This window comes from Lipotes vexillifer, unplaced genomic scaffold, assembly GCF_000442215.2.
Source record: "Lipotes vexillifer unplaced genomic scaffold, Lipotes_vexillifer_v1.1 scaffold238, whole genome shotgun sequence".
Lineage (NCBI taxonomy): Eukaryota > Metazoa > Chordata > Mammalia > Artiodactyla > Lipotidae > Lipotes > Lipotes vexillifer.
In genome coordinates, this window is record NW_006785665.1 from 3,350,778 (window position 1) to 3,363,120 (window position 12,343).

General features: G+C 40.4%; 1 protein-coding gene across 6 annotated transcripts in view; it reads right to left on the reverse strand.

Annotated features, from left to right (window-relative positions):
• UBAP2L (ubiquitin associated protein 2 like) overlaps positions 1-12,343 on the reverse strand; it is a 45,233-nt gene that overhangs the window by 24,616 nt on the left and 8,274 nt on the right. For 4 of the 6 annotated variants that reach the window (XM_007458005.1, XM_007458007.1, XM_007458006.1 and 1 more), the window contains exons 5-10: positions 9,931-10,099; positions 9,432-9,527; positions 8,965-9,010; positions 8,353-8,465; positions 4,546-4,598; positions 2,222-2,307 (exon numbers count right to left, since the gene is read on the reverse strand). In XM_007458005.1, the coding sequence (XP_007458067.1) occupies positions 2,222-2,307; positions 4,546-4,598; positions 8,353-8,465; positions 8,965-9,010; positions 9,432-9,527; positions 9,931-10,099 (563 nt within the window). Of the gene's footprint in view, positions 1-2,221; positions 2,308-4,545; positions 4,599-8,352; positions 8,466-8,964; positions 9,011-9,431; positions 9,528-9,897; positions 10,100-12,343 lie in introns of all 6 variants that reach the window. The other 2 variants (XM_007458004.1, XM_007458009.1) reach the window with 2 other exon arrangements.

The following is a 12,343-nucleotide window of genomic DNA, read 5'->3' on the forward strand; positions in this document are numbered from 1 at the left end:
TTTTTTTTTTTTTTTTTTTTTGCGGTACGCGGGCCTCTCACTGTTGTGGCCTCTCCCGTTGTGGAGCACAGGCTCAGAGGCCACAGCTCACGGGCCCAGCCGCTCCGCGGCATGTGGGATCTTCCCAGACCGGGGCACAAACCCGCGTCCCCTGCATCAGTAGGCGGACTCGCAACCACCGCGCCACCAGGGAAGCCCATAATTGGTCTCTTTCAACCACAGTTAATGCTAGTAAAGTAACTCAGGGTGGGACCCCTCACAGAGTTTCAAGGCGGCTGGTCACCAGAAACACCAAGAAAGTGATTAGAGTGTTGGAACTTTCAGCCCCACCACATTCCACCCACTTCTAGGCAAGGAAGAGGAGCTAGAGACTGAATTCAATCACCAATGACTTTATCAATCATGCCTATGTAATGAAACTCTCATTAAAAACTCTTGAACAATGAGGTTCAGTGAGCTTCTGGGATGGTGAACACATCGATGTGCCAGGAGGGCAGTACACCCAGAGAGGGCTTAGAAGCTCTGTGCTCCACCAACCCCCATACCATGCCCTATGCATCTCTTCCATCTGGCTCTTCCTGAGTATTGGTTATAATAAACCAGGGACAGCAAGTAAAACTCTTTCCTGAGTTATATGAGTCATTCTAGCAAATTATTAAACCTGAGCAGGGGGCTGTGAGAACTCCCAAATTTGTAGTCGGCTGGGCAGAAATGTGCAGGTGGCCCACTTGCAGCTGACCTCTGAAGTAAATAAAGGCAGTCTTGTGGTACTGAGCCGTCAACTTGGGTCTGCGCTAACTCTGGAGAGTTAGTGTCGGAACACCCAGCTGGTGTCAGAAAATTGAAGAATTGGTGTGGAAAAAAATCACAGATATTTGGTATCATAGAAAAAAAAAAGTATGGAGGTTCCTTAAAAAACTAGAACTACCATATGACCCAGCAATCCCACTACTGGGCATATACCCTGAGAAAACCGTAATTCAAAAAGAGACATGTACCACAATGTTCACTGTAGCACTATTTATAATAGCCAGGACGAAAGCAACCTAAATGTCCATTAACAGATGAATGGACAAAGAAGATGTGGCACATATACACAATGGACTATTACTCAGACATAAAAAGAAACGAAATTGAGTTATTTGTAGTGAGGTGGATGGAGCTAGAGTCTGTCATACAGAGTGAAATCAGAAAGAGAAAAACAAATACCGTATGCTAACTCATATTTATGGGATCTAAAAAAAAATGGTACCTAGTAGCAGGACAGGAATAAAGACGCAGACATAGAGAAGGGACTTGAGGACATGGGGGAGGGGAAGGGGGAAGCTGGGGCAAAGTGAGAGTAGCATCAACATATATACACTACCAAATGTAAATGTAAAATAGCTAGCTCTTGGGAAGCAGCAGCATAGCACAGGGAGATCAGCTCGGTGCTTTGCAATGACCTGGAGGGGTGGGACAGGAAGGCTCAAGAGGGAGGGGATATATGTATGAATATGGCTGATTCACTTTGTTGTACAACAAAAACTAACAGCATTGTGAAGCAATTATACTCCAATAAAGATGTATGAAAACAAAAAACACATTACCTCTGGTAATGACATCCTGAACATCCTATTTCTATTGCACTTCTCTTTAGGACATTCTGAATCAACAGCTATCATACCCAGGTCTAGAAGTAATCCAAGTGTCTTTCAGGGGATAAAAATATTCCCTGACAAGTGTTATCTCCCTCTACTGACCCCAATACCTATGTTCAAGTTCTAAAAATTTCATAAGCCAGATCCTAGGGAAAAAAATTACCACCATACTCAGTGGGCTAAGCAAAGATCATAATTATTAAGCAAGAGAAGAAACTATTGAACAGTTCTGCAAATTCAGAAATAAATGAAAACTTTCCACTTTCAGTTTCTCTTTACCTGACTTACTACAAGTTCTAAGTTCTAATCAATACCTGTGATGCTGACAAGGCTGACCTATGTATTAAAGGGCTATCTGGGGGAGAGTTAGCTTTAAAATCGTAATATATGGATTTCCATTCAGTAGATTACTAATATCAACTCTTACAAATCTACCAATCAACTTAATAGGACGCTAATGTGATTTGGTTATCATTATTACCGACACCATGGGAGTCTGTAGAGGTCCAGTGCCATTCTTCCTTACAACTAACTTAGCAGATACCCTTGGGAAAAGATACAGAATTATACCACACACTTGCCTCTGACCAGCAGTGATTGTCACATTCTCCGCAGGCAGAGGCACTGACGACACATTAGAGGCAGTGAAGATCTTGGTCTCAGAAAGCTGGAAAACAGAGGAATTAGTCACTCCTAGTGTTAGGTAGGTTTCAGTCAGAAACCTGGCACAGGTTAAGGGGAATTCAACATCAAGAAAAAGGGGAAAACTCTTTGAAAAGAGAACTATCTACTCTAAGGAATCCTGAATGGACTGACCTTCAAGCCCCTTCTATGTACAATGGTTTTATCAAAAGACGGGTAGAATCAAGAAACCCAATAAAATCGAGTGGAGTCACATAATATGGGCACTGAACTTACAGGAAGGTGAATGTGCTAGACAGAAAAACAGAGAAAGCCCCTCTATATTTTCCCACTACAGCTCCCAACTCCTACCTCAATCCAAATCATACTTTATCTTCCACTACTCCTCTCAAAGAAAGGAAGATCACAGCCAAGATGAAGACAGATATAAGTTAATTCTTGGCTTTTGAGCAGTAAGGACCCAAGTGCTGATGAGTTGATATATGGAGGAATAATTTTAACATGCATTTTTTGGGGACTTCCCTGGTGGCGCAGTGGATAAGACTGTGCTCCCAATGCAGGGGGCCTGGGTTTGATCACTGGTCAGGGAACTAGATCCCACATGCACGCCACAACTAAGAGTTCGCATGCCAAAACTAAGGAGCCCACGTGCGTCAACTAAGGAGCCGGCGAGCCGCAACTAAAGGAACCCTGGAACCACGACTAAGGAGCCCGTCTGCCACAACTAAGATCTGGTGCAACCAAATAAATAAATACATATATATTTTTAAAAGGCATTTTTTGCCTTAAAACTGACTTTGTTACACCTAGTCTCTCTACTATAAAACACTAAAATTAGGTAAACAATTGTAAGGAATAAATCTTCCTACTATTCAAAAGTTGATTTTTTTTTTGAGGTGGGGGCATGCTGCTTGGCCTTCTGGGATCTTAGTTCCCCAACCAGGAATTGAATCCCGGCCCTAGGCAGTGAAAGCGATTTGGTTATCATTATTAACCACTGGACCACCAGGGAATTCCCCAAAAGCTGACTTTTTAAAAAAAACTTTATTTTTTTATTTATTTTTATTTTTTATTTTATTTTATTTTTTTGCGGTACATGGGCCTCTCACTGTTGTGGCCTCTCCCTTTGCGGAGCACAGGCTCCGGACGCGCAGGCTCAGCGGCCATGGCTCACGGGCCCAGCTGCTCTGCGCCATGTGGGATCTTCCTGGATCGGGGCACGAACCCGTGTCACCTGCATCGGCAGGCGGTGACTCTCAACCACTGCGCCACCAGGGAAGCCCTAAAAAAACTTTTTGATTAAAATCTCCCCTCTAAAAACAGGGAATCCACTCCCCCAGATATATCATTCTCTGAAAGGTGGTTAAGCGGACAAGCCAAATCTTAGAAAGTATTCACAAAGCAGTCTAGCTCTGCTACAAGAGAAAAGAATCACCCTCTGATGCTGATACACCCAGAATTTTAAAACTCAGGCCTGAAAACCGAAACAGTTTGCCACATCATTTCCTCTTATCATATTCTGTCTTGACTGAATAAATACAAGTACAGGAAGGTTCATCCATGATCACGGGAAACTGTAATTCACAGCAAAAGCTTGACTGTGACCAGGGATCAGGAAAATTCTTTTACTCAGGTACTACTCCAGCGAATTCATATAGCTTGTTTATGTGCCACCCATCTATAAGGTTTTCTAGTTTAGTCAATCTGGAAGATAGCCAAACCTACATGTTCATCTCAATTACAATCGCCACGATGCGCTCTTAGTACAAAAACAAAAGGGGTCCCAGAGTCAACCAGACTGTAAACTTAAGAACTTGGTACTGTAACTCTCATCTGTACCCACCTCTAAGCCAATTACAGGACCATACACCAATGCCTGAATGTGAACCAAATAACTGATTTGCTCCAAGGAGAGTCATGTGCCACCAGAAGCTGTTACTCAATGCACTACCTGCCTAACTCCATTTCTAGTGCCCTACCCAACCACCATCTCTTCCTGGGATAAATCCGACAATCAGATATTGGACTTACACAAGTGCACTTGCCCTTTCCATAGTCTGGTTCCACAGAGTCCTGTTCATGCCCAGTCTCCTTCATATAACATATGTGAAATGTTCTGGCTCAGAACACTATTTTGGATGTAAAAGTTTTGGGTCAGAATCTTAAGGGTGAATTTTGAGGGGTAGAAACATACCCATTTTCTATCCCTAAACACCACTTAGGGATAGAACGTACTAATGAGGAATGACCTGGGAATACCTACATCTTCATTCCAATCTTCAGTTCCCCACTCCTCTGTTGCAGTCCTCCATGCACCTGGGAATAAAGGAAAAACAATGAAGTAATTTTAAGTACCAGTACAAAGCACAGGCAGAAAATACGGACGTTTTAAACTTTTGGCAGCCAAAAGTGTAACTAGAATTTAGTAATCAGAAGGGATTCTTGGGCTTCAGAGGGAAGAAAAGACTTTTTAGAAAGGGATACCTCAGAACAACCAGGGTTTTAATAAGATTATGATTTCACAGCTAATTTCAGTTCTTGTTACACAGCTGTAATAGGAAAGAGAGCCAGACAGTAAGAAAGAGAGAGAAAATGCAAGAGACAGCAAGACTCCAATGGACCCAATACTCCAAGCCATCTCTTAAGGGCCTTCAAGTCCTCTGACTTAGTAGTCCGTTCAGTGAAATGGCAGCAGACAATTTAAACTGAAACATGCAAGCTATACTTATTTGGTATAAGACAATACTGCAGGCAGTCTGAAGAAAGATGGCAGCAGGGGCAGAGGAACACAAATGGTTGCCACATTATAGTCAAAGGGCAGTGAAGAAGGAAAGGCTTGAAATCCAAACTGAGAGCACTGACACCTATCTGCTATGGGAACTGAATTTAAAAATGCATACTCAGGGCTTTCCTGGTGGCACAGTGGTTAAGAATCCGCCTGCCAATGCAGGGGACGTGGGTTCAATCCCTGATCCGGGAGATCCCACATGCAGTGGAGCAACTAAGCCTGTGTGCCACAACTACTGAGCCTGCGCTCTAGAGCCCATGTGCCACAACTACAGAAGCCCGCGTGCCTAAAGCCCATGCTCAACAAGAGAAGCCACCACAATGTGCCTAAAGCCACAGTTTCTGTAGGAGAGGCCCGTAAATAATCAAACCACCTTGCACATTCCCCTCGTTTTGCTTCACATATACGCATATCCTCAGAAAAGGAACCTGCCATTTTTTAAGGAATATAGGTGAGTTTCTATGAGACCTAAAATTCTTCCATTCAACCGAAGAACCACACTAAGAAACAGGAACCTCTGTGTAGCAAGGACCAGAAAACACCGTATTTTCTTCTCTAGAATAACAGTATATATTTAATAATTCTTAAAACATTCTCTCCAAATGAAGAAACTTCTTACAAGAATGAAAGAATGAAGGCGTGGCATTCAGATTTCACTGTCACTGAAGAGAAATATTCTAACACCTACAAAACCCGTCTGAAATTCTCTTAAACGTTTAATAATGAAAAATCCTATTTCCTAGAGAAAAATATGTTCAGTGCAATGCCTTTCCCAGGACAATGTTAAAACTGTGCCAGGGAAATTCCAAACCACTTAATAATGACAATGTTCTCCGAATCAAACTAAAGTCCAATCTCAGTTTAGACAAGTTACAAACCACACTCTTCTCTCCCTCTCTAGTGATGGCATTTTGCCTCCCCATTGACAACCAACCCACCCTGGCTAATTGGAATCCAAAATCTGGGTTAACACATACACACAATCCTAGAATTGGAAGTGATCTAAGAAGTTATTTACTACTGAGAGGCTATCTCTCAATGCAAGAATTTTTTTTTCCCCTGCACTCTGGCGACTGCATCTGGAATGGAAAGGAAGACTGTAGACAGCTACTTGACACCTTCCTGTATAGGACATATGGTCTTGGCTAAGGAAAAGGACTACACTGAGGAAGCATTAAGGCACAGAAAGAGTGCAAATGCTCTGAACAAAAGATTAGGGCTTCCATTCCATCAGCAAAAAGCACAGACAATGTAAATGTTAAATATTCATTAAATAAACTAATTTTTTTAAGGAGAAAAAACAGGCACAGAATATGAGAGAAAAAAGCAGAAAAATAAAAAGCAGGAAGACAGAAAAATGACATATCCACAGATATTTCAGTTCATAAAAATCTATTAAATATCCGGGGCAGTTAGGCGCCTGGATGTGTCATACCAGGAGCAGTCTCAAATTTTCGGGGATAATTTGACCCCTCAACCCCAATGAAATCAAGTCCTGAAATAAAAAAGAAAAGAAAAGAAAAAACAACCAGTGAAATTTTGCTTGTGAATGAAAATGTTTGCCCCCAACACACAATTCCCACTGTACCTGTGGATATTTTAAGGGTAGATTTGAGTCTCTTTTTAAATTAAAAAGGGAATTTGTAACTTGCTATCATGAAAACACAAAAAGAGATCATGCATGAAGCTAAGTTCAAATAATGAAACTTGAAGGGAATGCATGAAACTATACTCAACACTTTCACACTAACAAGCAATTCACATAGTTTTTCATTCAGCCACAAATCAAAAATTTGATTCTAGCCTCCCAAATCTGCTATTCTCTACTCGGTATAAATAAACACACACCTCTTCCTTCCCTCTCTCTTTTCCCAACCAGATCCTTGTTGAAAATAGCTAAGGCTTTCAATCTAGGACTGGGACTCCATGCCTGATTTTCTATCCACAACTAAAAACAAATCCCTTGACTTCTATTATCTTTTCTGCCAATGATAAAAAGCTAAATACCCAAGAATGAACTAGAGCTCAGAAACATATGTTATTCAGACTGTTACCAATGCTCTACAAAGCCATCAAGAGATGAATGAAGAGCAGTTCTAATGCCTCCGAAGTATAAGTTAAAACAGAAAAGGATATTTCATAGCCAAATGGTTAAGGGACTTCAAAAAGATATCTAGCTTGCCAATAACTCAACTTTAGCCTCCACCAATGAGAAATCTGTATTAAAAATGAGTTTATAAGATAGCTTGATGAACAAAAAGCAAGTAACATTCAGGACCTGAGGTACAGCATATTGTGGGCAGCAGATGAGAAGTGATTTGTGCCAAAGACCTTCCTAAAGATGCAGGATTAAGGTAACTGATCTCTGAAAGGGGGTAAGGCAAATTTAAATGGATAAGGAGTCAAAGAGCCTATTTCATGCTCTACTATTAACCCTTCCCCCACTTTGTAAGAGGAAAAAATTCTCAGGCTTTCCATGTGCTGGCTCAGCCAGAAAGAGGTAGCTGGTCTCATAAGAAAGTACTCTGGAACCAAGAGGCTGTTCTTATCTAAAGTAGTAAAAGTTATCTCTTACTCCCAAACACATCTTGGTGTATCCCACAAGCCTAACGTATCCTCAAACATATATACAACTACCCAAATATGCATCAAGGTCAGCTAACAAAAAAAGCGAATCCCATAATACCCTACCACACCCAGAAGACTATCCAACAAAGAAAGGCAGAAAGTCTCCAGATTTCCTTCTTGCCCAGAAACTGAGATTTCCCAAAAATTAAGGGAAAAAGATACTATCTCTGTATGCAGAAACAAATAAATTGACAGTGGGCTTTGATTCTGGGCCCTATTCATCTTTACAAGTAGTGGCTTGATTAATTAATTCTAGATATCTTTTCAAAAGGCAAAGCTAAGTAGCCAAACAGAAACACTAGGAAATACAATTGGAGCTAATGGTATAATGGAAAGAGCATGAGCTTTGAGAGTCAAAAAATTCTGAGTTCAAATACTAGCAAATTTCATAACCACTCTTGCAGTCTAAGTCTTGTCATCTGGAAAATGATGATAAATAATGTCTATTTCATAAAATAGTGATGAAGATCAGGTGAAACAGCATGTATAATGTGCCCATGGGGACATAGTAAATGAAGAGAGTACACTGTAATTCAGTTGTCACCCCTTTCCTCTCTCTGACTCAGCAGCCAAAAACTACTCCACTTTTTTGTTAAGTATATCCTCAAAAAAATTATTTCCTAAGATTCCCAGAGACTAATAAAAGTCACTCACTCGTCCCATCATCTGGTTCAAAGTGGCCAGTGTTGTTCCATGTATTGCCGCTATTATTGCCATAGTTATCATCAGTATTGGCCGGCTCTGCATAATCAGCTGGGTTAAAGGTTCTGGGAGGAAAAAAAAAAAAAAAGCTTAAAAGCCTCTCTGAGCTCTAAGCAGCACCAGTGAAAATTAACTCAAAAGGAGGGCAATCAGAATCTTGACTGTCTCTTTCCTAGTACAGATGAACCATGGCCCCATTCTATAAGCCCATAAGCTGTCTACTTTACCAGCTTACCTAAAATTTCATGGTATAATCTATCCCTATCCCTTTTGGATTAGGACACCAATAAAATCCACATGAAGATTTTGAGAAAATAGCAGGTATGTGTATTCAAATGAAGCTATGAGATAAAATAATCCAGGTGGTAAATGCTTATCTCCCAAAAATAAGCCCTATGCCTATACACACCTGATGAAATAGTCCAGCAATCTTTCTGATCACATTTTGGTTATAGCTGCCTATTATCCTCAGGATACCAGGATATTAACCATGCTAAGACATTATGGTAATGCTTAAGGAAAAATAAAAATTAAAGACTTTAACACTGGATCAATGAAACTTACCCCATTCCTTGAGCAGAAAACCTTCCTCCCCGCCTACTAGAGCCACCTGAAGAATGAGAAAAAGAGGGAGAAAGAAATATTTTAGAAGTTGATATAAAACCACCTTGCCAACAGAGGAGCTTTGGAAAGTAAGTGGTTGACATCATCAGATATTCCTTCTCTCACTCTGTAGCATATCAGTTAATATAACATAGCAGGACAATTATTATTGACAAGGTTGTTCCTTTGCTGATCAAACTGCTGGATCCTCAAGCAAATACAATAATAGCAACAATAAAGAGCAGAGGAAATGACATCTACCTTCCTTCCCACTGCCCACTCAGTAATCTCTAGAATTTGCATGACACCTCAACAATTAAGGTATCCAGAGTCCATGTGAATTTGTCTCATTTTAAATAAAGCAGACCCCTACTAAACTACTAAGAGTAGCTTGCCCCCAGTATCCATCCCGCCAACAAACTGATCACCTCTGCCTCGGCCACGACCTCTTCTGCCTCTTTCTGTGCCTCTTCCAGAAGGCCCTCCACTCTTGGTGCCATCTAATCCATTTTCCTGACCTCGAACTGAAATTTAAAAACAAAACAAAACAAAACAAAACAAAACACCACAGATGGCCAGAGCAAAGTGAATAGAAAGTATGTACATAAATGGTATGTATACATGGTGGTGGGGAGACAAAGACAAAGAAGAGAAAATGAGCTGGAAGGATGGAACATGATGGTTACTAGGGAATGGTTACTAGTCAAACAATTTTACAAATGGCTACAAGGTAACTTCATGCTCAACTGGTGGCTGTTGCTAGAAAAGGCTACATGCAAGAAATGCCAAGGTCTCAGAACAGATGATTTTAAGAAAAATCAAAAGGATGATATAATGGTTACTAGATCCAGCCTCGCACAGCCCTGACATCCCTCAAGTCTAGACATTACTAACCCACAACTGGTTTTGTTAAAGCCCCATGCATACACTCTCGTCCGCGGCTGGCACCTCTCCCGCGTCTTGGTGGCCCACCACGTCGCCGACTATAGTCTCTGTCCCGGTCTCGATTTTCTTTGCCTTCCTCGTTGGATTCCGTTTGGCCACCGTCCTTCTGTCCTGAGACTCCTTTCTTCTTCCCAACCATCTCCCAGGAATGCTAAAGAAGAGCAGAGCATTCATGTCTAATCAATATAGGTTGCTACCAGGAAACCAGAGATAAAAGCTGGGACAACTGTTAATCATTCTCCTCTCAGCATCCACATCTAAGATAACTTCTATTAGTTTATTTCTGTTTAAGTGGAGAGTATAGACAGAACCTCAAAACAAATTCTACACCTATCACTGCAAAATTGAAGCCCTTTTTGTTAGAAGAGGTGCTTATAAGCAAATGGATTGCAGGGATCACTTCCAAAAGGGTTACCGAGATCTCTATCCAGTTCAGTCACTCGGCATGGTAGTCAAAGGACCTAGTTACTTACTGGTCCTTTCTTTCAAGTGTGTTTCCTGGGCTGAAAAAACTAATTCCCTTTGGATTCAGTGACTCCCAGTTTTTTATAGCCTTATCCATGTCAAATAAAGCAGAAAAGAAAACTGAAAGTTTGTAAAAGTTAACTCTGAATTCAGAATGAATGAATAGCATTTGACTCTTGAGTATATTCTCTTAATTCAGCAACCTAGAATTTAGGAGGAAAACAACTATACCTACTCCCCAACCCACCTCCCCTTCACACACACCAATTTCCTTTATTTAAAAGAAGACCAAATAGCAGTCAGGAAAGCACAGCCCTGGCCTTGAGACATGCTGACTATAGGAAGCCTTCCATTCCTGGTTTTATTCACTGTGTTCTCCCCTATACATCCTGAATTGCTACAATACGATTCAACCTTCCTCAAAGCAGTTCATTCCAGATTGCAGGAGGGAATATTTACAGTAAGGAAAATGAGCTAAACAGTCTTGCAAAAACTCATTCCTTAGGAAAATGAGTTTTATAAATTTGAAGGGTTTTTTTTGGCCTCGCTGTGCGGCTTGCAGGATCTTAGTCCCCTTACCAGGGATTGAACACAGGTTCTCAGTAGTGAAAGCGTGGGGTCCTAACTACCAGCGAATTCCCTATAAACTTTTAAACACACAAATACATTGATTTACAAATTTTTGCAGAAAATATGTACAAATAAAAGTTCCAGTTCAATCACCAAGACTATCAGAGCTTTACTATCCTAGATACCATCTAACACAAACTACAATGGCCCTGTTGCTCAGCAACAGGTATCTAATATCCAATAACTTTGAAAATATGGAATAGTAATATGAAACTACTATTAATTTTGTCAGGGTTGATAATAATATTGTGGTCATATAAAAGAGTAACCTTTAAGGGAAACATGCCAAAGAATTTAGGAAATAAAGTACTATGATGTCTACAACAACTTATTTCCAAATAATCCCAAGTGTCCACCAGTGGATGAGTAGATAAACGAGATGTGCTACAAACATACAACGGAATATTATTCAGCCTTAAAAAGGAGTGAAATTATGACACAAGCCACAATATAGATAAACATTGAAAACATTTTGCTAAACGAAGACACAAAAAGACAAATATTATTTGATTCCACTCGTGGGGTACCAAGAACAGGCAGACCCTTACACGAGGTAGTGAAAATAGGTGTTACCCCAACCTGGGAGTCGGGAAACGGAGAGTTAACTGTTTAATGGATACACTTTCTAATTAGGAAATGAATAAGTTCTGGAAATGGACAGTGGTAATAGTTGTCCAATACTGCGAATGTCCTTAATGCCAATGAATTGTATACTTAAAATGGATAAACTGGTCAATTTTGTTAAGTATATTTTACCACAATTTAAACATTTTTAAGTTCAAAAACAGTAAATTTAAAACTATACTAAAAGCATACCTACATATTCTAAAAGTCCACAAGAAATAGTTTACTAAAAATTAAGTATCTGCCTAGCACTCGGCGGCTCCTTGCTGCCTACTCTTTCAACCCACCCGGATTCCACGTTATAGCTGGTAGGTCAATTTTTGCTCACAGTAGCTTCAATTCATAAATTATAGTAACCTTGTAGCTAAATCTACATCAGCAACACTGGAAACCAGACTCAACACAGTTCTTTGAGTTTTTGCTACTCTGTCTCAAAACCTGATACGTTTCAGAAACCTGTCACCTTTTTCTTCTCTATGGTTATACGTCAGCTGCTGGCACCAGATGGGTTCTGTAAGTAAAAAGAATTACTATAATCTTCCCGAGGCACTGCCAGTTTTCTAATACGATCTCATCCAACCAAATACATCCAACACTGATTCCCACTGGTTTCACTAGTAGCTTATTTATTTGTGGCATAAACCTACATTCTCTACCTTTTTTTCTTTTTTGATAC